This window comes from Perissodus microlepis, chromosome 15, assembly GCF_051167445.1.
Source record: "Perissodus microlepis isolate ML-2025 ecotype Zambia chromosome 15, ASM5116744v1, whole genome shotgun sequence".
Lineage (NCBI taxonomy): Eukaryota > Metazoa > Chordata > Actinopteri > Cichliformes > Cichlidae > Perissodus > Perissodus microlepis.
Genome location: NC_140475.1, coordinates 24,993,244 through 25,015,761, shown reverse-complemented (window position 1 = coordinate 25,015,761; position 22,518 = coordinate 24,993,244). Strand labels below are relative to the sequence as shown.

The window sequence follows — 22,518 nt, the reverse complement described above, 5'->3', positions numbered from 1 at the left end:
ACTGACAGAGGACACAACAAAGACCAGGTGCAGGAGATGTATATAGATGCAGAAAGTATATAGACACGAGAACATAAGGACAGAGTAGACACCCAGTTGAACACGATGTACCTAGAAGGGCATAAAAGGATGAAACACAGAGTGATGATCGCAGGAAAGAGATGAATACCAGGACTAAAGACATAGCCAAACAGGAAAACCACAAAAACACAGAGACCAGAACAACACGGGGACAAAACTGGGGAGACGAAAAGGATAACAAAGCACGGAGATGAAACTGGGACAGGCTGGACACGAAAAGGGAATCAAACAAGGTCCAAGGAATAGAAATATAAAAAGCTCAGAGGCACTAGGGAACACTAAACTCAGGACTAACACAGAGCTGTATGTAAAAATGTCTCAAATTCAAGGGAACAAATACAGAGCCCTCCCACCAGCAGCAGTTTCTTACAGCTTCTGACATCGAAGTGTTCAAGCTTTCCGAATGGATGGTGAGAGTTTAAGCTAAAACCCTGTGAGTTCCTGTCCTGTATATGTGTGTTTAAATGTCCTGCCGCTCACACTGACTATGAAAGCAGAGAGTGAAGTTAAAAACTCCAGGGCTTCATCAGGCCCCCAGCTCTTTCGGGGTCTCTGCAGGTCTTCAGAGGTTCCTCAGTCGGGATTAAAAGTCTTAAATGTAATTAACAGAAGCCTGACTCTGTCTCTGTACTGCAGATGGAAACATCAGGTCTAAATGTTCCTGCCGATGTTCTTTGCCTGACGTGACAGTAACTGTGCTGGAGGATTTTTTTATATTACTGATAAAAAAAAATAAAAATAATAACAATCATAGGATTATATGATAAATAAAAAAAAAAAAACAAAGGACAGGGAGCGCTGCGTGTGTTCAGCTGCACAGTCTCTCCTCTTTTACTGGTAGGAATGCTTTTATTCTAGATACTACAAAGTTGTGCATATATATATTTATCACACTATATTTCTGAATAACCAGGTTGTTTTAAAGAGCTCTCTGATTTCAAGTGTAGGGCTGAAACAGAATGCCACCACCACTACAACTTATCTCCCTCTTAGATAGTCGATACCCAGCTAGTGATGAACTTTACGGGGAGCGACTCAAGAGACGTCCAATAAGAGTGAAAAACACTGTTGATTGACATACGACCTGTGAATAAACACGTTAGAAGTTCACCTAGGCAACCGGAGCCTGAAATATCCTCACATGACCAGCTTTCAGCTCCTCAGTGACCATTAACAGGTGAACTTAAACCGATGAGTGTTTAAAGCCTTCAAAGGTCTGAAATGATGTCATTTGGTGAGACAAGCTGTTCAGTCTCCAAATAGATGCAGAGTTTTTAAAAGGTTTTAAAAAGCTGTAAATTTATGATAAATGTGCAAATTTTGTTTTTCTTTGAGAGCTGTGCTGATAAATGAATATGCTTTAAAGGCTTTTCTTCCTCCTCTCTACAGCGGTTACTCTGGCAACAAGAGCTGAAGAGACAACACACACCATACACACACACACTCAGTTTTTACCTTCACTGCTTTTTAAAATTTAATTTATCGATCCAAAAGTGAGCTGAGCGTCCTGTTCCCCTGAAGGTGAAGTCAGACTGAAATGAGTGAAAGGAGGAAATCTGAGTATCATCACAGGAAATGATAATGTTCATGAAAGAAACACGACTTCATGACAAGAACAAAGAGAGTCTGCTGGGTTAGGTATGCCTGTAGAGCGTCTGTAGCTCGTGGACCGCTGCACACGGGTCGGTATTTTAATGTTGGAGGGTAGAGCGCAAAGTGGAGAACTGGAGGCAAGGGGAGGATAGCTGCCCAAGACACATACAAATTCTGAAAGAATAAGATTTTATTATCTCTTTACATTAATAATGAAACCTGCAGAGAGCACAGGGACCTCAGCTTTACTCAGCAGTGCACAGACAGAGCTCTGCAGCATCACAAATCCACTTCAGTGAATCTTTTCTGTTTTTTCCCTCACAGCTTTAAAGCTACTCAGCGAGCAGCTGGGGCGAGTTTTGAGAAAAGTCAGCGTCTTCTATGCAAACCGCGGCTAGCCGCAGCTAACCGCCCCCTAGCAACCAGTGGTTGCCGGGGGGGTTTCAGCTGGTCACTAGGCCTTGAAGTTTTCTGTTCAGAGACTGAATAAACAGCAATAGGAGGAGCATTTCAGGTCAAAAATCTTTAATTAAATATTTTTTTCATTTATTTGCCTTGAACAAATATTTAAGAAAATAAATTACCAAATACTTTAACATTTTAGAAAATATAAAACACAAATATAAAATAAAAACACTGGTGTCTCTCTAGTGCTTGGTCAACAAAACATTACAAATATATAAATATAAAAACTCGACTGAAGGCTTTGATCCAGCAGCTCCAGATTTTTCCAGAAACGGCTTTTGTCAAGAAAGTTTCTCTGTTAGACAGAAACGTTCAAAATGAGTGCTGCACACAAGAATATTTACAACACAAGAGTTTGACAGCTGTCGCCGAGTTCAGGCAGCAAGTCCAACATTTGGTTTGGTCCATCATTAGTGAACAAGATGAAACTGAGCTGGTTGGACCCTTCAGAGAGATGCTTGGTTAAGTGAAAAGAACTGAGCACCATGTTCTCTCGAGGAATTTTTAAAAAGAACACTCCAGTTTCTGGAAATTTTTGTGAGGTCTGTAGTTTGTCTCTGAGACAAATGATTCTGTTTGTTCTTTGAGGTTTGTGAGCTGTGTTAGCAAGATGCCTGAGATGGGTCTACAGTTTCACATCAGAGCCTCTGTGAGAGAAAAAAGATTGAGAATAAAGTTGAAACATTTGGTATAAATTTACATTTTAAAAGACAAATTATTATAAACTCGTGTAAAGAAAAAGACACTTTTCAGGCTGAATTTAATGCAGGAATTTCAGTAGTTTGATGATAAAATTGTTTTTAGAGAAAGTTATATTTAAAGATGTTGATGGAATAAAGTTTTACTGTGAGGGCACCATAAATTTATTGTTTTAAAGCTGAAGTAATTTATGTAAAGAAAATGTAAAATTAAAAAAAAAATTCAGAAAAAAAACCCACTAAAAAAATTGAAATGAAAAAACTAAAAACTGCTTGCCAAATGTTTTTTTTTTTTTTTTTCATAAATAACGGTAATTTTAAAGGTTAAAAGGTAATGATATTGATATTTAAAAAATAAAGGTGCACTTTTGTGGAAAGAGGTCACATTTCTGAGAGATCAACCTGTAATTTTATGAGAATAAAATCTTATTTTTAAATACAAACAAATCAAATTTCTTTTTGAGACTAAAAACAAACAAACAAAAAAATCATAAATTAAAAATGAATTTTAGGAATTTAAGAACTTTAAGAACACATGTTTTCTTTAAACATTTACATTTTTCTTGGACTTTATTGTCAGACTCTTTTCTCTCACTTTCCGGTGACGTTCGACTGCTGTTTATTTTTGTTACCATTAAATCACTGGTGAGCTTTTAATGCTGAATCAGAGAGATCAGTAAAAAAAATCCCAGATTGGCTGATATGACTTCCTCTTGTACAAAAATTTGTTATCATTCCACCTCCAGACCTTTTTTATTTGTTGGAGGTTTCAGTGTCACGAATCTCGCAGCCAATCAGAGGGCTGGACAGATGTCCTGCTATTTCACTGTCTCACTGAGAACAGTTCAAGTGTTGGAGAGATGAAGATCCTCTCAGAGGGTCAGTTAGTCTGTCAGCGTTTCCTTTGGTGTAGTGACCTGTGATGACCTGCAGGAGGCGATGTGTGAGGAATGAAGCTGCTTCACACTCTCGAAAATGACCCGAACCTCGTCAAATGGCACCTTTTGGTCAGCCTGGACCTCCATGTTCAGGTCTGCGGAGCAGGTGTGATAAACTTCCAGCTCAATCGTCTGGATTTATTTAGACTCCCCGCATTGTGACCATCCTCCTTGTGTTAGCATGTTAGCTTTGTCCCTACACTGCGGGCATGGCAGCGGTCGTCTGTAACCCCAGCAGGGGGTCATAGAAGCAGTCCTCGTTGATCATGGAGGTCATGCTCTGAACGCTGAAGTCTCTCTCCAGCAGGTTGCTGAGGTCCTGCAGATCTCCAGGACTTCGCCGTAGGCTAGAGCTCCGCTTATTTTTCTCCTCCTCACTTATAGATGTCCCTCTTTGTTCCACCTCCTCCTCTCTGAAGTTGAGCCTCTGCAGCTGGGCCTCCAGCTCGCTAGTCAGGGAGCAGAGTCTGCCTCTCATCCCTGCAGCGGCACTGGAGCTGGAGGCATGGCTCGGCAGCAGAGGCTCTGAGCACGTGTCGCCCAGGACGCCGTCAGACCTGCAGCTCTCCTGCAGCTGGTGAGGAATTGTCTTCTGGGTGTCAGAGCGGCGCTGCTGTCTCCTCCTCCAGGAGGCGCTTCTCTCAGCCGTAGACAGCCTGCTCCTCCTCAAGGATCCCACAGGAGCTCGGTCTCTGAGGAGCAAGCGCAGGGCTCTCAGCACGCTGGCCTTTGTCTCCAAACCGCTGAAATACAAACACAGAGCTGAAGCTTAACATCATTATGCACAGAGTCGAGAACCTCCATTGTGACGGAGAACCACCACGGGAACTTGATTGGCTGTCCGTACCTGCTGCACAGCTGGAACACCGTTTCTGGTCGTCCCTCCACTTCAGACCGACTGTGAACCAGCTCCCACACACATGGGTCCTCAGAACCTACACACACAGCACAGTGAGCTCAGACCGTCACAGCGCCTCCTGCTGGAGAGCTGCTGCACCAGCACTGCAGTAACAAACCTCACTCTGATTGGTCACTCACCTGTGATGTTAGCCGGTCTGACCTGGACCGCTGAAACTGGGATTAACCAGCGGAATCTGAAGGGGTCAAGGTCAGCTGATCGGGACGAGGTCTGTGAGAAAAAAACATAAAAACTGACAACAAGAACAGGTGGAGGTGTTTTTTTCTTTTATTCAGTGACATCATGTTGATGTGTTTACAGCTGAGGAGCCAATCAAGGACGAGGATTACATTTGTAAAGACAAAGAAGCAGATCGTCTCTTCAGAACCAGGTTAAAGTTTTTCTGAGATGATCTTTAAATAAATTAATAGAAACCAGCAGTTGTATGGAAGCCCATTACTGCCAATACAGGAAAAAACAGATTAAGCCAAATTGATTTTTATTGATATTTGACTTAAAAACTAGACATTTTTGGCCTCCATCTTTCTTTTAAAACCTCACAGTGTTTAGATTTATTTAAATGTGATGTTATCTCTCATATGTTTGGTTTTACTCTATTAAAAAATGAAAAGAACAACAATATTATAGTTGAAAAGGAAATTTTAAGTGATTTCATTTATGGGATTTATATCTTTGTTATGATCATTATTTTGATATTATTTTGATATTTTTAAATATTCTTTAACACATAACACATATTGTTTTACTTTTTAATTGATAGATTTGACTAATGTTCACTCAAAACTTTAATTTTTCAGACATTTTGATTTCCCTTACTTTTTGACCAAGGAATTTGCATTTTTATTATCATTTTTTTAACACTTTTTTTTATCACTTTATTTGTTTTGTTTACATTGGCATAAATAGACATACAAATCTGTTCAGTTATACAAATTAGGAGATGAAGAGTAGACGTGCACTCACCATCTTCTTCTTCAGTTTGCTGTTCTCACGGTAAACCAGGATGACGGCTTGTTTGAACACTGAGGACAAAGACAGACTTGTGTTATTCTCCATCAGTTATCACCTGTGCAAGTAAAGAAGTGTGAAGAAGAGACTTCACCCACCAAACAGCGTCAGCTCTGGTTCCTTCCTCAAGCGACCAAGAGAGGGCAGTGGGTTCAACCAGACCACCGACGAGTGGACCAGAAACTCCCCCATCGAGATCTCCGTCACCTGAGGGTGGAGGAAAAAAAAACCTTCAGGGTACGTGATGCACACAGGTGACGCTCAAGTGTGTGTGTGTGTGTCATTGTGTTTACCTGTTTGTCGGCTCCGCTCTGCTCTGCTGCCAGCTGGTCAAACACGCAGCCGTAATCCTCATAGATCTTCTGCATCTCGTTGATGTGACTCGCCACCTTTTCCATTGCTCGCAGCGCCTCTGAGTGGATGACAGTGGAAGTGCAGCTGGTCACAAAACATGTTTAAATACAATACTGTGAGGTCTGTTACCTCTCAGGTGTGTCTGTGGGTTACCTGTCAGGTGTATGTGTGGGTTACCTGTCAGGTGTATGTTTGGGTTACCTGTCAGGTGTGTGTGCTCGGGGCTCTCTGCATCTGTCAGGGACACAAGCTCTCGGAGCAGCAGCGGATACTTCAGGACTCTCTGAACAGGTTTGATCAGGTATGATTCCAGGGAAGACGAGTGCTGATTGGTTGGATTTCTGGCCTCCAGGAACTGTTTGAAGGCTGCGTCTGTTTTGGCTGCATCACAGGTGGTCAGGGTTAAAGGTTAAATGGAGTGCTGCTTAAATGAGTTTAAAGTGCTCAGACTGTGTTTTTACCTCTTTCCAGAACTTTCTGGACTTTGATGTGATTCGCACAGAAGCCACTGTAGAGCTTGAAGTGATCAGCGTAGTACAGAAATGATCCACCCAATGGGAAGAGGAGTTTCTGATGGAAACAGAAATGAGGTGTGAAAAAACTAAACCCATCGAACAAGCGAATAAAAACTTTTGTTCATTAAAATATGGAAATTCTGTTTAACTGCATTTAAAATATTGAAACATTTAAAAAGGAGAAATATGTTAACAGCTTAAAATAAATAAAATAGAGTTAATAAATGAATAAAATGTACAAAAAAAATAAAAAGAAGATAAACTGTGAAAAGACAAAATATCCCAAAAAATATATAATATGTATAAAATATAATTAAATAAATTATTAAAAAATAACTAAAATAAATAAAAATAAAAAAACTAAGTAAAAAATAAAATAACAATAATAATAATGGACCCGAAATGGAGTAAATAAAAAATATATCAGTTTTAACAATTGGAAAAAAAAAAATGCATAAAAGTAAAACATCACAGGGCCCAAATAAATCCCTGGAGCTTAAATAAATAAAACAATAAAACTTGCATGCATGCACAACTAAAACAAAAAGAATAAAATAAAAAAATAAATGAAGGAAATAAAATCTGCCTGAACCAGCTGATGGACCTTCACCTTGAACTGCTCGGGGGTTTCCAGGCTGCTGAAGTTCGGACAGGCGGCGATTCTCTCCTCCAGTGTTTGGAGAAAAACTCTCTGAAAGTCCAACATCTCTGGCAGACTGCCGAACAGCGCCTCCATCTGACAGAGCGACAGAGAGACACACTGCGGTCAGAGTCACAACCACAACCTTCACTTCACAACCGTCACTTACTGTCGGCTCGTTTTTACCTCGTCTTTACTGAGGAACGTCTCCTTCTGCAGGGGGGTCAGGTAGATGTCGAACAGACAGACGAGATCCTGAAACAGAACCAAAAAAATGTTCCGATATTAATCAAAGTCTAATTTCTTTTTTCAAATTTAATTATCGGCTCTAATCAAATAGTAAGATCTTTCCAGCAGTTTTAAACACACAGGTTTGAAGATATAAAGATGTTTAAGCATACACTCTAATTAAGACAAAAATATTAATATAGCAGATTCTTTTAATATTTGTAAGGGACCCATTTTATACAACCATTTAAAACTAAAACTGTACAAATTGTGTGTAAAATCATAAGTATAGATTTCTTTATCACTTTAACATAAAAAATAGTTTCAGTTTTATTTTATTCTATAAATAAACTGATAAAAAACTGGAGTTTCACACAGTTTTTTCTACTCCTGGTTTAGTATGATGTCACAGAGAGGGGAAATCCCCAAAATGGTAATATCAGGGGCAGCCAATCAGAAGAAATCTAGACATAAGTGGGAGGAGCTAAAACAGCATGTTTCAGACAAAGGATAGGGTAAAGGGTTGAAGGACCAGAATAAGATAAGGAAGGATTATTTTGAACTGAATCATGCAAAGCTACTCTTGTAGAGACAAAGAATAAAAACATGGAGCTGAAAATGAGTCAAAACGCATCCATTAACAAATCAGATGTACTAGCAGTAGTACCACAGTAGTACTACTGTTGCTGTTGTATTCTGACCTTGACGTAGGACTTCTCGGTGTCGACCAGCTCCTGGATGACCTTACGCAGACGCTGACACACGCTTAGGTGGGTGGGGCTCACCGGCTGGAGGCTGACCTCTCTGCCGTACGGGTTTTTGGGGTTGTCGCCATCTCCTGTCTGGCCTTCTGGAAAGGTCTGGTAAAGCGAGTAGACCCGGTCTAAGTTCTGGGAGGGAAACACAGGAACCAAAGCTCAATGAAATCATTCAGGACAACACCACTGTTCATGTGCTTGACAATAAAGAGGAAAAAGCAGAAAACAGACCCCACCCCCCCGTCCTATTATAGCTGGGGTATTCTTCAGCTCCCACATGACCGTGAATTAGATAAGCAGAAGAAGATGGATGGATCCCAGGTGGAAGTCCAGTAACTGATTTTTGTTCCACTCACACTCAAACTTGAGTGACAAACCGGAGAGAACTGTGGCTCTGATTCAGGAGAACGAGGATCAGTGGGGCAGGAAGTTAATCTCTCTGCTGGATTTTGGGGAGGTCTGGGAAGCTGCTGAGCCAGAGATGAGGTTAAACACACAAACACCAAAATCCAGACAGACAAACACAAACCTGTTCCCAGTCTGAGCGCCGCTGCTGCTGCTATGACCCTGACTAAGGACGAGCTGCTAACCAACTGGCTGCCTCATCCGTCATCATAATCTGGGCTGCCAGCCTCTAATGCAGCGCCGACAGCCTGATGAATTCTGAGCTCCAATGCGCTCACCCTGAAGCTGCAGAGCTTTTGATAAGCGGTGAGGAAGCTTCGCTGCACTTTAAACTCGAGGAAGGAGGAGCGCCCTGAGATCTGAACATGTGGGGAAAAGACTGCCCAGACATGTTCAATTCAACTGTTCAAGGAGGTGAGGAGCAGTTTCGATGAAGAACTAAAGACCCACCTCCAGGTTTCAGCAGAGCAGATAACGAACTGGAAGATGATCAAACACGGGATATTAATGTGCACACAAGTGCATCAAAGGCCTAAACAGCAGCAACTGGTGCTTGTTTGGAGTCGAGTTGAAAGAAACCAACGAGTCTTTGGATGGTCGAAAGTGCAGGATTGACCTTTGACTCCAAAAACACTGAAGATGAAGATCTTTAGGTTAGCGCGATCACAGCGTGACAGTTTTATTAACTCGAACAATCAATTAGTTCATGAAGAATCAAAAGATGCTGTGTAAACAGAAGAACCTTTTAACAGCTTCACTTTTGAGCTCCAGGACTTGTTTTTATCTTAATTTTTAAATCAATTAATTATCTCTGCTTTTTAAGGGTAATTATATTTGATTTTATCTCAGTAATTGGAATATTAGTCTCAAATATTTGATGTTACTTGATGTTTCAACAAGAGGTTTCCCGCTCCTCCAGGAGGATCCTCGTCAGTCCTAAGGTATCTAAACTGTTTCACGAAGGAGCAGCTGTTTGACTTTGAGCTGCCCCGGGACATCTGAGGCTGGGATTACTGTCCTGTGCTGACATTCTCTCAGGTGGTGACTTGTTCCTATTGTCCTACTTTCTGTCTGAGCAGGTACAACATAGTCCCGTGGGCGACTGCACATGTAACGCTGTGATAGTGGCGTGTACAACCGTCTCACACTGAGAAAATCTAAAGCACAGAAAACACTTGTGATCATTTCCTCTACACCAAGTTTCAGCTCTACACCAACCAGCAGCCCATTTACCAGCAGGACAACGCCGTCAGCGGGACGCCAACAGCCCAAGCAGCTTGCCACCTTGTCCAGGAGCCTCAGCAGCCGCTCCAGGACCCCCACCCTGGGGAACACCTCCCCTCCATCCTCCTCCTCTTCCTCCAGAGTCTCCCAGTCCTCCTCCATCGGCAGTACCCAGCACAGAGCACCCATGACGAAGGAGTGAAACAACGACGAAGAGGATCAGTTGGGGTCGGAGGTCACCTGATACTCCTGCCGCCGTCGTCAGAAATGAAGAGGCGGTCACAAACAACACCTACAAGTTGTGTTTCTCCAGGGAAAAAATGTTAATCCCTCAGCTCTGACTTTACAAACACTCCTGACTGTGTAAGCTGGATTATCAGGCTGACCAAAGCTCATGTGCACAGAGGTGGGGGGTGGAGCTCCAGGAAGCACAGGAGGATTTCTGCAGGTAAGTCTGAGCTGCCTTCTTTGGAAACCAATCACATCCTCATAAGACTTCTTGATTTCATATGACGGGGTTATTGCCGATCAAAGCAAAACACAAGCGGCTTGGTCATGAATAACATACAACCATTAAAATAAAATCCAGATGTTTTCAGACTGTCACAGACTGAAGCTCACCTCCTCTGAGGGCTCGGTGTCCTGAGGTATCCTCGCAGAAGTGTCATCGAAAACGGGAGGCAGGACGCTGTCTGCATCTGTGATGACAGAGGAATCTGTGAGATGAAGAAGAAATGTGATCTGTGATCTTTACAGGAGAACTCCTGCTGCTTTAACTGGCCTTCACAATAAAAGCCTTTGATTCTGGTTTCTGTAAATGAATCTGATCAATAAAACAGCTGTGACTAAAATGGTTGAGTTTATATTTAAAACTGGAAATCGGTTTGATATAAATGTGAAATGTGTTTGAACATTATGATGCTGTTACCAGAGCGTCTCTGCTGTACCTGTGATCCAGGTGTGGATGTTCGTGGCCGGTGGTTGGCGGCCGGGGTGGAAGGGGTCAGCGTGGTCGGGCCAGAGGTCGGCAGGCTCTTCAGCCTCAGGTGACTCATCCCTCCTCAGCAGCAGCTGCAGCTTCTGATGTCTGAAGAGACTCTGCAGGAGGTCCAGGTCCAGTCCAGACACAGGAGCGCCGTTAACAGCCAGGACCTCGTCTCCGGCCCTGAGGCCTGATTGGAAACAGAAAAATTAAACTGCGTCTTTTAAAGTTTTTTAAAGTTTCTAAATTTTTTTAAATCCTAAACACAGACAGGGTTTTTCCCATTCTGGAGGTGTAGTGCTGCACAGGTGACAGCCTGATAGCAGAGCCTCGAGCGCCCCCTGCTGGACACCTTCAAAACCTCAAACTGTCAGAAACGCAGGGTCTCCCTCAAAATAAAACCTGAAACCGTTCTGTGTTTTACCGTCTTTGGATGAAAGTCCCAGTGGGTCCACCTCGCTGACGAAGACATGACTTTTTCCCGCTCCGTCCACGTGACCCGTCACCGCAAAACCTGCAGATTCACAGAAGAAGAAGCACATCACACACAGGTAAATATGCTTATTATTTATCCTCTCAGAACACAAACCAGTCATGTTTTTATACGAATTTTATTTATTCAGTGACGAGTTTTTCTTTCTCACCGAAGTCTTTGTGGCTGTCAGGTCGACAGATGTTCAGAGTAAAAACACCAACAGCTGGAAGCTGCTGCTCATCACGCAACTGAAAACACACACAGGAGAGTGAACCGGGAGAATGACCTCGTAGGAATCATGTGAATACAAATCCAGTAATTATCATCATATTTCAGTCTGCAGTCATCCAAATAACATACAAAATAATATCTGTTAGGAGTTCTGCCCGCAGAAAAAAATTAAAGAGAAGTTGTAGGTAAGTCAGTGAACACACCTGCAGATCTACACTATGACCGGCAGGGGGCACTGCCTCCATCTGTTTGGGAGCGCAGTCCAGATTCTGCAGAAGAAACACAGAGGAAGAATTTTACTTTAAATTAAACTTTTAACTCATCTGCACAGGTTTTAAAGGACTGAGCGACCTACGAGGTTTACCTTCAGTTATTATAACCTATAAGATCTGATCAGTAAAATCATCAATGCATTTGATAAAAACAAATAAACTGAAGCTTTAAAGGCAGAAAACTATATAATCATTAAACTAATAGGCAGGTGATTCTTAAAATTCAGACTTTCTCCACAGGACTTAAAGCGACGAGGTGGACTGGAAAATAAGAAAAGCCTGTGAAGAATCTCGAGCTCTGATTGGCTGAAAAGATCACAGGAGATGAAATATGGAGACAAAAGGGTAAAGAGGAACAGTGGGATACAGAGGAGACACAGTGGGAGGAAGGAGGTTAAAAGGGGAGCAGAAGAAAGAAGGTGGAGGTCATGTGACAACAGGAGGTGGGGTTTGGTGGGGAGGTCATGTGGAGAGGAGGTGTGGGAGTCATCTCCTGCCTCCTGCGAAGGATTAACTCTCAGGAACAAAGAAATCCTGGCAGAATAAAACAGCCTGGAAGCTTTTAATTCTCAATCACCTCCTCCTCTTCCCTCTCCTCCTCCCACCTCCTCCTCTTCAGAAGGAGCAGCAGGCAGCAGGTTGCCCTCAAAAAGCTGTGCAGTTAAACAAACTGTCCTCCTCCTCTTTCTCCCACCTCCTCCTCCTTTTCCTCCTCGGCGAGTTTGATGGGTGACAATTTTGAACACAAGTATCAGTGTCACATCATCTTCCAGCTTTTCCGGATTGAGTCGTCTTTTCTCTGAGCGATAACTTGTTTCATATTTGCTTAATCAGCAAAAGATCAGTGACTCCTGCTTCAGAGTCGCTCACATCCACCCGAGTGTTTCCTGACGGTGCTTCAAAGGAGCGACGCGACTTCTGTAAACGTCATGATCTTTAACCAGTGAGCTGCTTTCTACAAAGTCCACATAATGTACTGCTGTAGTCAAACACAAACACACACACACACACAGTCATGACTAAAGACAAACTAAAAATACTCCCTCCTATATTTAAACGTAATTAAAAATGATAAAAGACTTTGGATGTTTAATTCTGTCCTGCATCAAAACCTAAATTAGCCCCAGGGAATCATGGGAAAAAATAAGCAGGTTGAGCTGCGCTGAAATTACAGGTTTGTGAAGCCGCCATCAGCCTGCCTGGAGTCTGGGACCACCGACTGACACTGAACACATTGGCATCATCATCATCGTGGACTCACATGCCTTTCCTCGACACCACCTTAAAACATCCACAGCAGTCGTGAGTGTGGTCTGAGTGGACGGTTGGACACAGTGAGTCACATGATGACTGGAGACCAACATTAAGCAGAAAACACTCGTCAGTACGAAAACTTCTGTTTTCTGGAAGGAATCAAGGATTTTACAGTAATGACCCCCACCCCCCGACATGGCAGTGAAGTGGAGGCGGCGAGTTCCGGTAAGTGTATATCTCCTGCAGAGTCGACACAGCGAGCAGCAATCAGCTCCACATGTCCTCTAGTGGAGCTGCTCCACCCGGAAACCACAGCCTGCAGCATCAGATCTGATCTGAAAGCAGAACCGGAATGGAGATCCAGCTGCACACAAACATGCTGCAGGTCTGTCTGACCACAAGTGCTCAGCACAAAGAACAAGCTGCCGCAGGCCTGACTAGGAACACCTCCATCAAGCCTGAAGACGTCTCTGTCCACAGAAAGACCTTTCTGTGTTACCGTCTGCTGGGCTTCAACACACAACAAGTAGAGGTGCAGCAGCTCAGAAGGCTTTATTACGCCCTACATTCATTACATTTCGAAGAAAAATGAATTATGGTAAAATAAAGTTGCTGGAAATAAATCATTCTGACTTTCAAGAGCAGGACAGTATACAAAAAGCCCTCTGAGCTCTCTGATTGGTCGGTTTTGTGTAAGATGAAATAAACAGCTGACTGATTAGGCGTTCAGCTCGAAGCAGGACTCTCAGTCGAACAAAGGCAGCATGTGGCTAGAATTCCCCTCACCAAGGTATCCACAGATGTTTGGCTCAGAGCGGGAGTTACTGCTTGGAAGCATCCTGCGCAGTTCCTTGCTCAAGGGCAGGAGGGAGCAGGTAACGTGCTGCGATCCTGCAGACGCTGCAGCTATGAAACTATGAGGCAGTTTTTCCACTGAGCGTGTATCGGCTCAGTTGAATTGCGAGAATCCAAGCCAAAGCAAAGTGGCGCTGACAGATTTATCCTCCGGACCCTCAGAGGCCAAAAATAACCCACTGTTTATCACGAGGGGACCGTCAGGAGCCGGGCATGATGGGAACTGCAGCTGGATGATGCACTGAGGAGAGGCTAAACTTAGCCTCGTAACGACAGATGACAGCACGCTTCTTCTGGGCTGTTTTTAGAGAGCAGAGAGGAACGACGAGTTCAGCCTGAATCAGACGAGCTGGTTTTAGTCGTCCACGTGAAAAGACTTCAGAGTAGAACGTTTCTTAAACCTGTCTCTGACTCCATGTGAATATTTCACCTTTCAAACTATTTTCAGAAGGGTGCACGCTGCCTCTCACCATACTACAGCACTAAACTGGACAAGAGAAGGGTGCAGTGTAATACCTGGTGAGCTGCGTGTTTGCCACCCCTGCCGCGCCTGTTGAGATCATCCAGGACCTTCAGGGAGGACGGCAGACCCCTCCTCCGGTTTCCTCCCGAAAGAGACCGGCAGCGCCGCCTCAGTGTGGCCTCTTCTCGGCTGCACACCTGTGAGAGTCCAGAGAGGCAGATTTACTGTCTGGTTTAATTTCCTTCTTCCTTTCTTTTTTTTAAAAAAAGGGAAGCGTCGAGCCTCTACTTACCAGAGCATGGAAGGAGGACACGGAGAAGACTCCCAGGCGTCCCAGCATGCTCTTGGATGGCCTGCTGGCCACGGCGAGGAGGCTCTTTGGGTTTGGGAGCTCGCTGCCCTGCAGGCTGGACAGGTAGCACCTGAGCCTGAACAGATCCAGGTTCAGTTTCTCCAGATTCTGCTCCCACTGCTGGATCTGAGCACACACAGGGTCACACATAAACACAGCTTCTGTATAAAAAAATGATAATAACTCATCAGACGGCCATGAAAACCATGAAACATGTTCAGTGAGTCATGGCAAGGCGCTGAGAGAAGCCATCTTTTCTCCATTCACTCATCTGGTAAAGTGTATTTCCTGGGTGGGGCAGACTGCTGCTGTCAATTCCTGCTTCAGTCTCTGTTGTGATGAAGTTATTTTGTCCCTTACTGTGTGATTATCACCCATTATCCCTCATCCCTCCACCCTGTCCTCCCTTTCATCTCCTTTCCTCCCCTCCTTCCTCTTCTCTTGCTGGACTCTCTCCAATAAATCGAGGCTCTCCTTCTCCTCCTCTGTTTGCCCTCCCCTCCCTCTCAGTAAATGTGTAATTGAATGTTGAGCAGGAAGATTAGCCTCTAATCTCAGAGTTCAAACTGCAGCGCTGGGATCAGTTTCACAGTTCAGAGGAAAGATTAGCAGGCTGCTAAATGATACGTTCTCTGTCTGCACATCGCTCTCACTGGAAATTAACAACAAGAACAAAGAAACCCGCAAAACAGCCTGAAGCTAATCTGTGACACGACAAAGTCCAACCACAGACTCAGAAACTGCACGTTCATCAAGACTTACTGACAGTTCTCCTCTTACAGCTGTTACCTGATGTCCTTTGAAGCAATGCTGATGAAACCTAACTGACTCACACTGATGCTGAGCAGAAAAGAAACCGTTAAACTGAAACACAGTCTGCTACACAGTTTCAGGATCGTCTAATTTCTCTGCAACAAACACAGAGACAGCAGCAAACTTCAGACACTGAAGGTATCGTGAAGCTCAAAGTTGTGGCACTTTGACCCAAGACAACAGGGCGAGAGTCTGGTCTGATGTTCATGTGTGCTTCACTCAAAGATGGCTGTGAGGGTCATTCTAAAGCATTGTCCATATTCAGGACTGGCGTAGGTGATAATACCAACATGCTGTCCGCCCTGACCGGACCACTTCTCCCCGCACTCACCTGGCTGTCCACCGCCTTCCTGCTCTTGGGCTCCTTGATGATGGACAGCTGCAGCTCGGCCATCTTCTTCATCTTCCCATCCATGTCAATCTTGTGGAGCAGCGAGCGGCTCTGAGAGCGCAGGAGGCGCAGTGTGTCCTCCTTCCTCTGACGCTTCACCAGCAGAGAGGCACTCGCCGAGTGCATTGCCGTCACCCAGTTCTCCAGGTCAGTCTGGCTGGTGGCCTGGAGGGCGAGACAAGATGGAGTCAGACAGATTTTAAGAAACAGAACAGTATTAAACTTTGAGCCTCCTGCTTTATTAACTCTGAATATTCAGCTGCTGATTGCGCTTTGTTTTAACAACAAAAACCTTAAATACAGAAACTTTTAAATGTAAATTTGCTGCTGAAAGCAGGAAGCAACGCTCAGTCATCCTCTGATGGTCTGGTTTCTGCGTTTAAGCAGCAGACTTAATGTCCTGATGTTAACAGCTGTTTTTGTTTACGAGGGGACGTGTGGCAGGGTTTAAAGCTCGCTCTTCATCAGGTCATCATCGTAAAGAGGAACATTTGTTGCAGTAATTAGCTGGGTGTCGTGATTCCCATTAGCAGGCTTTCAGCCTTCTCCGCTCTTCATCTTCAGCTGCTTTCAGCCATTGACAAAACCTCCACCTCCTCCTCTGGTAGGAGGGTGATTTGTGTGTCTGCAGACTCTGCTGCATTAGTCAGAGTGATTCTGGGAATCAAGAGGAGCTCCTAAAAGTTTGAGGAGGTGATCACAGAAATAAATTATTAAATTACATGATGACATCACCTTTACCAACGAGAGTACAGGTAATAATCTGCCTCTCTTTTTATCCCCGCTGACCTCTGACATCCAGACTTTTGCTGCTCATGTCATTCAAGATCGACTAGAAGGAACGTCAGGAGTTCAAGGGCCTCGACACATCTGTGCCTCCTCTTTTTTGTCGGAGTAAAAAGTAAAATCTACTCTTTGTTTGTCTGCTTGCTCCTCGGTGTGGGTGGTGTGGAGCTGGCAGCAGAGGGGGAAATGCTCACAGTCATTACCAACAGAAAGACACGCAGAGAAAGTCCCACAGTGTGGATGTTTGTGGTGAGAAAACCAAAAGCTGGTGTGACGCCACACCCCGTTCATTCACGCTGCTCACAAATGAGCCACAGCGATGGGAAAAAAGATGGAGGCAGCAGTTGGAGGAAAGCGATCACAGAATGAAAGAATGAAGAGAAAACCTCAGAAATGTCCCAACACCACAGCTGCTTATGCTGGTGCTGCATTCAAGGATACTCCAGTAAAATCATGTTTCTCAGTGTGCTGGCGGTTCCCTCACCTGGAACAGGTACACGTCTCCATACGAGTTGCTCAGACAGAAGACATGCTCCTTCCTTGGGTGCTCAGGGACGGCCTGGACGATGCTGTCATCAGCCAGGAGAGCGTAGCGAGGAGAAAGCTCCTGGTCGGCGCTGCCGCTGCTCCTCCCGTATGTCTCGTAAAACAGCAGAGTGCAACCTGAACAGACAAAATCCATCGTTAATTCTATGTTAAATAGTTTAGTTCACAGAGATTTATAAATTTTAGCTGTTGATGCCACAGATGGTAAAGACTTCAGTAAAATGTTTAACATGAAACAGAACACTTTTTTTTTTTTTTTTTTTTACATTTTTTATCAAGTTTCATTTAGAAGTGCCTAAACCTGCATTCTCTCTGATGCCCAGCAGGGGGCGACTCCTCTGGTTTAAGAAGAAGTCCTAACCTTCTCTGTGCTGAGAGCAGAAGTGATAAATGTTTGTTGGTCGGTTAACAGTCAACTCAAAAACTACTCATCAGTATTTCCTGAAACATGCTGAATCTATAATCAGCTGGCTGATTATAGACCTTCCCACTGCCTAACTGGAAACATCCAGACTGGTTAATGTAACCTGAAAGTGACACTGAGGTACCTGAAAACTCACACTGTGCCTCAGGTGCACAAACACTCTTTTGCTGCCTTGTATGCAGCATAAGCCTGATTTCAGCTCTAGCAGAGGCACTAAAGGCATCACCAGACTTCTCCTACGCAAGTTTTCTGCCCTTCGCTGAAAATAAGATCAGATCTAATCCTGAAACTTGAACTCATCTTTCTGTTTTTTGGTCCTTGCAGGCGGCCGTACCTTTCAGTGTGACCCAGTAGTGCCTCCACTTGCGGCGGGCGACCAGCTCCAGCTTTCTGTCCTTGTTAACAGTGATGAGAGGTTTGAAAGAGAGCCATCCGGCCCGCCGCACCACACCCTGCTCCTTCTCAAACAGGACGTCCAGCTGCTCCCCTTCTCCCACCTCCACATCACCATCCATCTCTTCCTCGTCCTCCTCACCCTCGTCTCCGTCCCCCTCTGATGGCTCCGTCCTGTCAGCCGTACTGCTGCAACCCATCTCCAGCTCCTGCATGAAGTTCTCATAGATGTTCTGCCGCTGAGCATCACTGTTCTGGTTTAGACTCCTGGAGGAGCCGCAGTGGAGCATTGGGAACTGGTTGTGGTTCAGGGAGTGGAGAGGGTCGGAGGAACACAGCGTGCTGCAGCTAACAGCCCCAGCATTCAGTCCATTGATGAAGACATCGGCTGTGTCGGAGGCGAACGGCTCCTGCAGAGAAATCAGAGAGGACTTTATTTGACTGCTGTGATTCCGTCTGCGGCCACTAGAGGCACACAACAGCCCTCCAACACAGCGCTGTGCACCAGGCAGTATTTATGTGTTTGTTTCTCTATGTTTATGAGTTCATTTTCCTAACCACAATTTTCCCCTCTGTTAGCATTAACGGGGTGTGAATATGCTTCACGCTGCAGTGTCAGCGTTAAACAAACAATCCATCACTGCTCTTGAGCCAATAAGACAACCTGCTGGTTTTAGAGGGCGCGGGTTTGATGCCCGCTCTGACTTTACTTTAAACCTCCAACTGAGTGACTCGTCCAGGTTTGTGCAACACTTTTGAGCAGTTTTCCATATTTAGCCGTCATTGTGAGGTGACAGTGACGACATGTGGAAACTTGCTGTTTATAGACAGGCAGAGTGAGTTGGTACAGAAACGCACCGTTCTTATCAGTCAGGGCGTTAAGCTGTTTGTTCTTTAGAGAAAATCTACCACGCAGGTCTTTTATTCCTGAGATAATAGTGGACTTAAAGGATCCTGGATGTTTACTGAAGTGCTTGTCCATGCAATCACTGTATCAAACTCCCCCGTATCAAACACAGTGCTGTGATTGGCCGAGCAGAGCCAACCCCTCATGGAAATCTAAACAAGGGGTAAATGAAACGTAAGCCCTCAGATCGGTCTGGTTCCAGGTTCCCAAACATTTCTTTCTCCAGTGTCACTATGTGATGTTTTTGTTTTGGTGCTTTCCCATGAAAAGCTCCAGGAATTTTCCAAGAGATCAAAGTTCCTCCAGCACTGTGATTTGTTTTTGATGAGCAGGATCAAAGCCCCGGAAAGACTGAACAATAAAAAGTCCACTGTGATGTATCACTAGGACATCAATCTCAGAGAGCAAAGATGGATTCTCCTGTGACTGTGACACAAAGCTGCAGAGGATTTAAGCTAGACTGATGCTTTCAAAGGGTTTCTGTTTTGTTCCTCTGGGATTAATAAAGTTCTCTGATTGTAATTAATAATCCGGCACACAGACTGCGGCACTCCAGTGAAACATTGACGTGGTGCAAAGAAAGCTTTTTGGGTTAAACATCTTAAAAACCTTGCAGACGAAACAAAGACAATGAAGAGAGCAGATAATAAAAGTTTACTCGTCAGTCCTTTGATGTTTGATGTGCATCTGGAGGAACTCAAGTGTGGGAAAACGAGTCCTCATGAGGTCACGCTGATGTAAGGGGGTTACCCAGGTTGTGGGGGGTGGGGTGTTTGGGGTTTCCAGTGTGAGGAAACTACATCAGCGTCTGATTTCATTATCCCCGTCATCATCAGCACTGAGTTAAAAAGCACAAACAACAAGCTTCACTACTCTAGCTCCCTCACTGCAGACAGGATGTGACCTCATTCTGCTGGCTGTAAACAGGAAGCCGGGCTTTTTTGGACCAGCTCTCACAGAGAAAGCTTACCATCAGATTACTGATGTGTGATGATGTTTGAAAATGGCGTTCGTACTTAACTCCATGTGTAATGTTGTTAGTCATGATGAGACTGTAATCTAGTTCGACGACTTGTTTAAGTCTGAGGATTAAGGAAGATATTAATTTTAAAACCAGTTTTAAGTTTCTCAGAATATATTTAAAAAATTATCTACTAATGAGTTTATAAAAACTTTTAAAGGTTTTTTTTTTTAGACTGAGTTTACTTTGAAGACATTTTAAGATATTCTGATGATCTTTATTGACCTTGTTCTTTCTTTCTTTCTTTCTTTCTTTCTTTCTTTCTTTCTTTCTTTCTTTCTTTCTTTCTTTCTTCTTGTTTACAGGCTGTGATTATGTTCAAGTGATAAAAACATACACCTCTACTTTGTCAAACACTAGAATTCAAAGATTTAAAAAAATATTATGATTTTGTGCACTTTTATCAGGGATGTCAGTTCATGTTGAAAATCAACATTCTTAAATGTAAAAAGTCAGAAAACAAAAAATGATGTCATTTTGTCCATCATCAGCAGGTGGCGAACCACTGAGCTCCGCCCACAGCGTGACTTCATCATCTTATTGTTTCTCACCTGGATCCTCCTCTTCTTCCTGCTCAGACTTCCTGTCCAGTCGCTCAGACGTCTGATTCGGCTCTTCAGGAAGTCTTTTCGGTTATTCCTGGCAGAGGCGGCGCTCGCAGACTCCACATTTCGGCAGGGCAGCGTGCAGGAGGAGTAATGCTCCTCCATATCACCGGCTGATCCCTCCTCTTTCTGTGTGACATCATCCAGCAGCGCTGCCTCCCCGGCGGGGGTCCCAGCATCGGTGGGGAAGGCGGGCAGCGTGTTGTGACTGCTGTAAACCCCAGGAGCTGAAATCAGGCTGAAATCCGTGAGGTCCGGCTGCAGGAGCTCCGAGTCTCCAATGCCGCTGTCCTCCGTCCGGCCAGAGGAGCAGGTGTTGTAACCTGCAGTTGCGGCGGCGAATACATTAGTCTCTGTGGTGGGGAAGAGGAGGCTGGAGCTAAATCCAGGTGAGATGTCCTCACCCTGAGCGGAGAAGAAGGTGTTGTAGCCACTGCTGCTGGTGGCAGTGGTGTAGCCACTGCTGTTGTCCGCGTTCTGCCTGCACACAAACACGTTATCCGTCAGCTCGCTGTTCCCCCACGGCGAGTCGTACCAAGAGCCATCAGAGCTGAGCGAGCTGCCGTTGCTGGTGCGCAGTGACACCTCTGCGCCCGTGGTGGTGGTCGCTGCGGCAGTGATGGCGGGGAGCCCACTCAGACTCTCTGGCTCCACCCGAGCTTTGGTGAACTCCACCCTCATGCTGCCATCTTTGCTGAGCAGCACCTTCGGGCTGCCGCTGCTTTCCAGAGACGCCCGCTCACCCCCCCCAAACTCCCCCCTGCAGAGCCTCTGAGGAGACCCCTCTCTCAGCTTGGCGCCTCCTCGGGCCGCTTTAGGGGCTGGTTCGTAATGCCATGAGGTGTAGGGTGAGCTGGCCATTGGGTGGTTCAGGTAGCTTTTCCCTCGGCTCCTGCAGCCTCCCTGGCTGCTCCTCCACCAGCTGCGAGCTGATGTCACCTCCTCCCTCCTGGAGGAAAACCTGAAGGAGCAGGAGGGCTTGGCAGGGGAGACGAAGCTGCTGTGGCTGTCTGCGTTTCCCATGATGACCTGGAAGAGGATGGAGGAGGATGACATCATCAGATGTGAGGCACAAAAACGAGCGACACAACAGCCAGGAAACACACACACATAGACACACACACACACACACACACACACACACACACACCATGTATTAAAGCAACAGAGATTTCTACACACAATACTACAGTCAGCACTACAATACTACATCAAATAATACAGTCAGTACTAAAATACTACATCAAATACTATGGGCAGTATTATAATCAGTCCCACTGGAAGCCAAAGATGAGTTAAAGACTCAGTGACCCCACGTTTGTGAACACACATTAAACATTCACTCATTTACTGCAGTCCATTCTCAAATGCACAAAATAATCGAAGCATCTAAACTTCCTTCTTCCTTATCACAGCAATATTACCCAGATGTCACATATTTATTTTCTGGTAGATTTCCAGATGATATTTGTAAGACAGCCGTCCAGCTGCAGTTCCTCTGGTGGCCACTTGAGGCCGGCTTCAGCCATGAGTCAGTGCCTCCCATGCTAAAAGTCTGTGGACAGCTCGCTGTATTAGCATGAGCCGATAACGGAGCTCATCTAAATACGGTCAAACCAGCTCTACAAACAAGTGTTGAGGCTTTAAAATGCAAATTTCAAACCATCAGAAGACGACGATTGCTCAAACACACACACAGAAATGATCTCTGCACAGTTTCTATCAATGCGACATCCTGAAGACCTTCAGTGAACCAGCTGGATGTATACACACTGCTGTTTGCTGATGTTAAGTCACATGACCGGTTCCTTTATCACCCTCAAAGACCTTTAAAACTGTGATCTGACTGAACACCAAACATACGATGGAGCTTCATCACAGACATTTAGCACACAGCTAACCTAATAGCTGCCTTCAGGTGA

At 44.7% G+C, this 22,518-nt stretch overlaps 1 protein-coding gene across 1 annotated transcript; it reads right to left on the bottom strand.

Annotated features, from left to right (window-relative positions):
* Positions 1 to 2,182: 2,182 nt before the first annotated feature.
* On the bottom strand, positions 2,183 to 21,721 carry tiam2b (TIAM Rac1 associated GEF 2b). Its single transcript, XM_084952626.1, has 22 exons — positions 20,543 to 21,721; positions 18,005 to 18,473; positions 17,185 to 17,363; positions 15,855 to 16,079; positions 14,651 to 14,836; positions 14,412 to 14,555; positions 11,718 to 11,783; positions 11,453 to 11,531; positions 11,233 to 11,322; positions 10,774 to 10,998; positions 10,448 to 10,542; positions 8,141 to 8,329; positions 7,398 to 7,466; positions 7,182 to 7,307; positions 6,518 to 6,626; positions 6,258 to 6,437; positions 5,996 to 6,114; positions 5,801 to 5,909; positions 5,658 to 5,716; positions 4,814 to 4,904; positions 4,623 to 4,710; positions 2,183 to 4,518 (listed from the first exon to the last, which is right to left on the bottom strand). Exons 1-22 carry the CDS (start codon positions 21,653 to 21,655, stop codon positions 3,972 to 3,974), a joined length of 4,557 nt encoding a protein of 1,518 aa, XP_084808752.1. The 5' UTR covers positions 21,656 to 21,721; the 3' UTR covers positions 2,183 to 3,971.
* Positions 21,722 to 22,518: the final 797 nt, after the last annotated feature.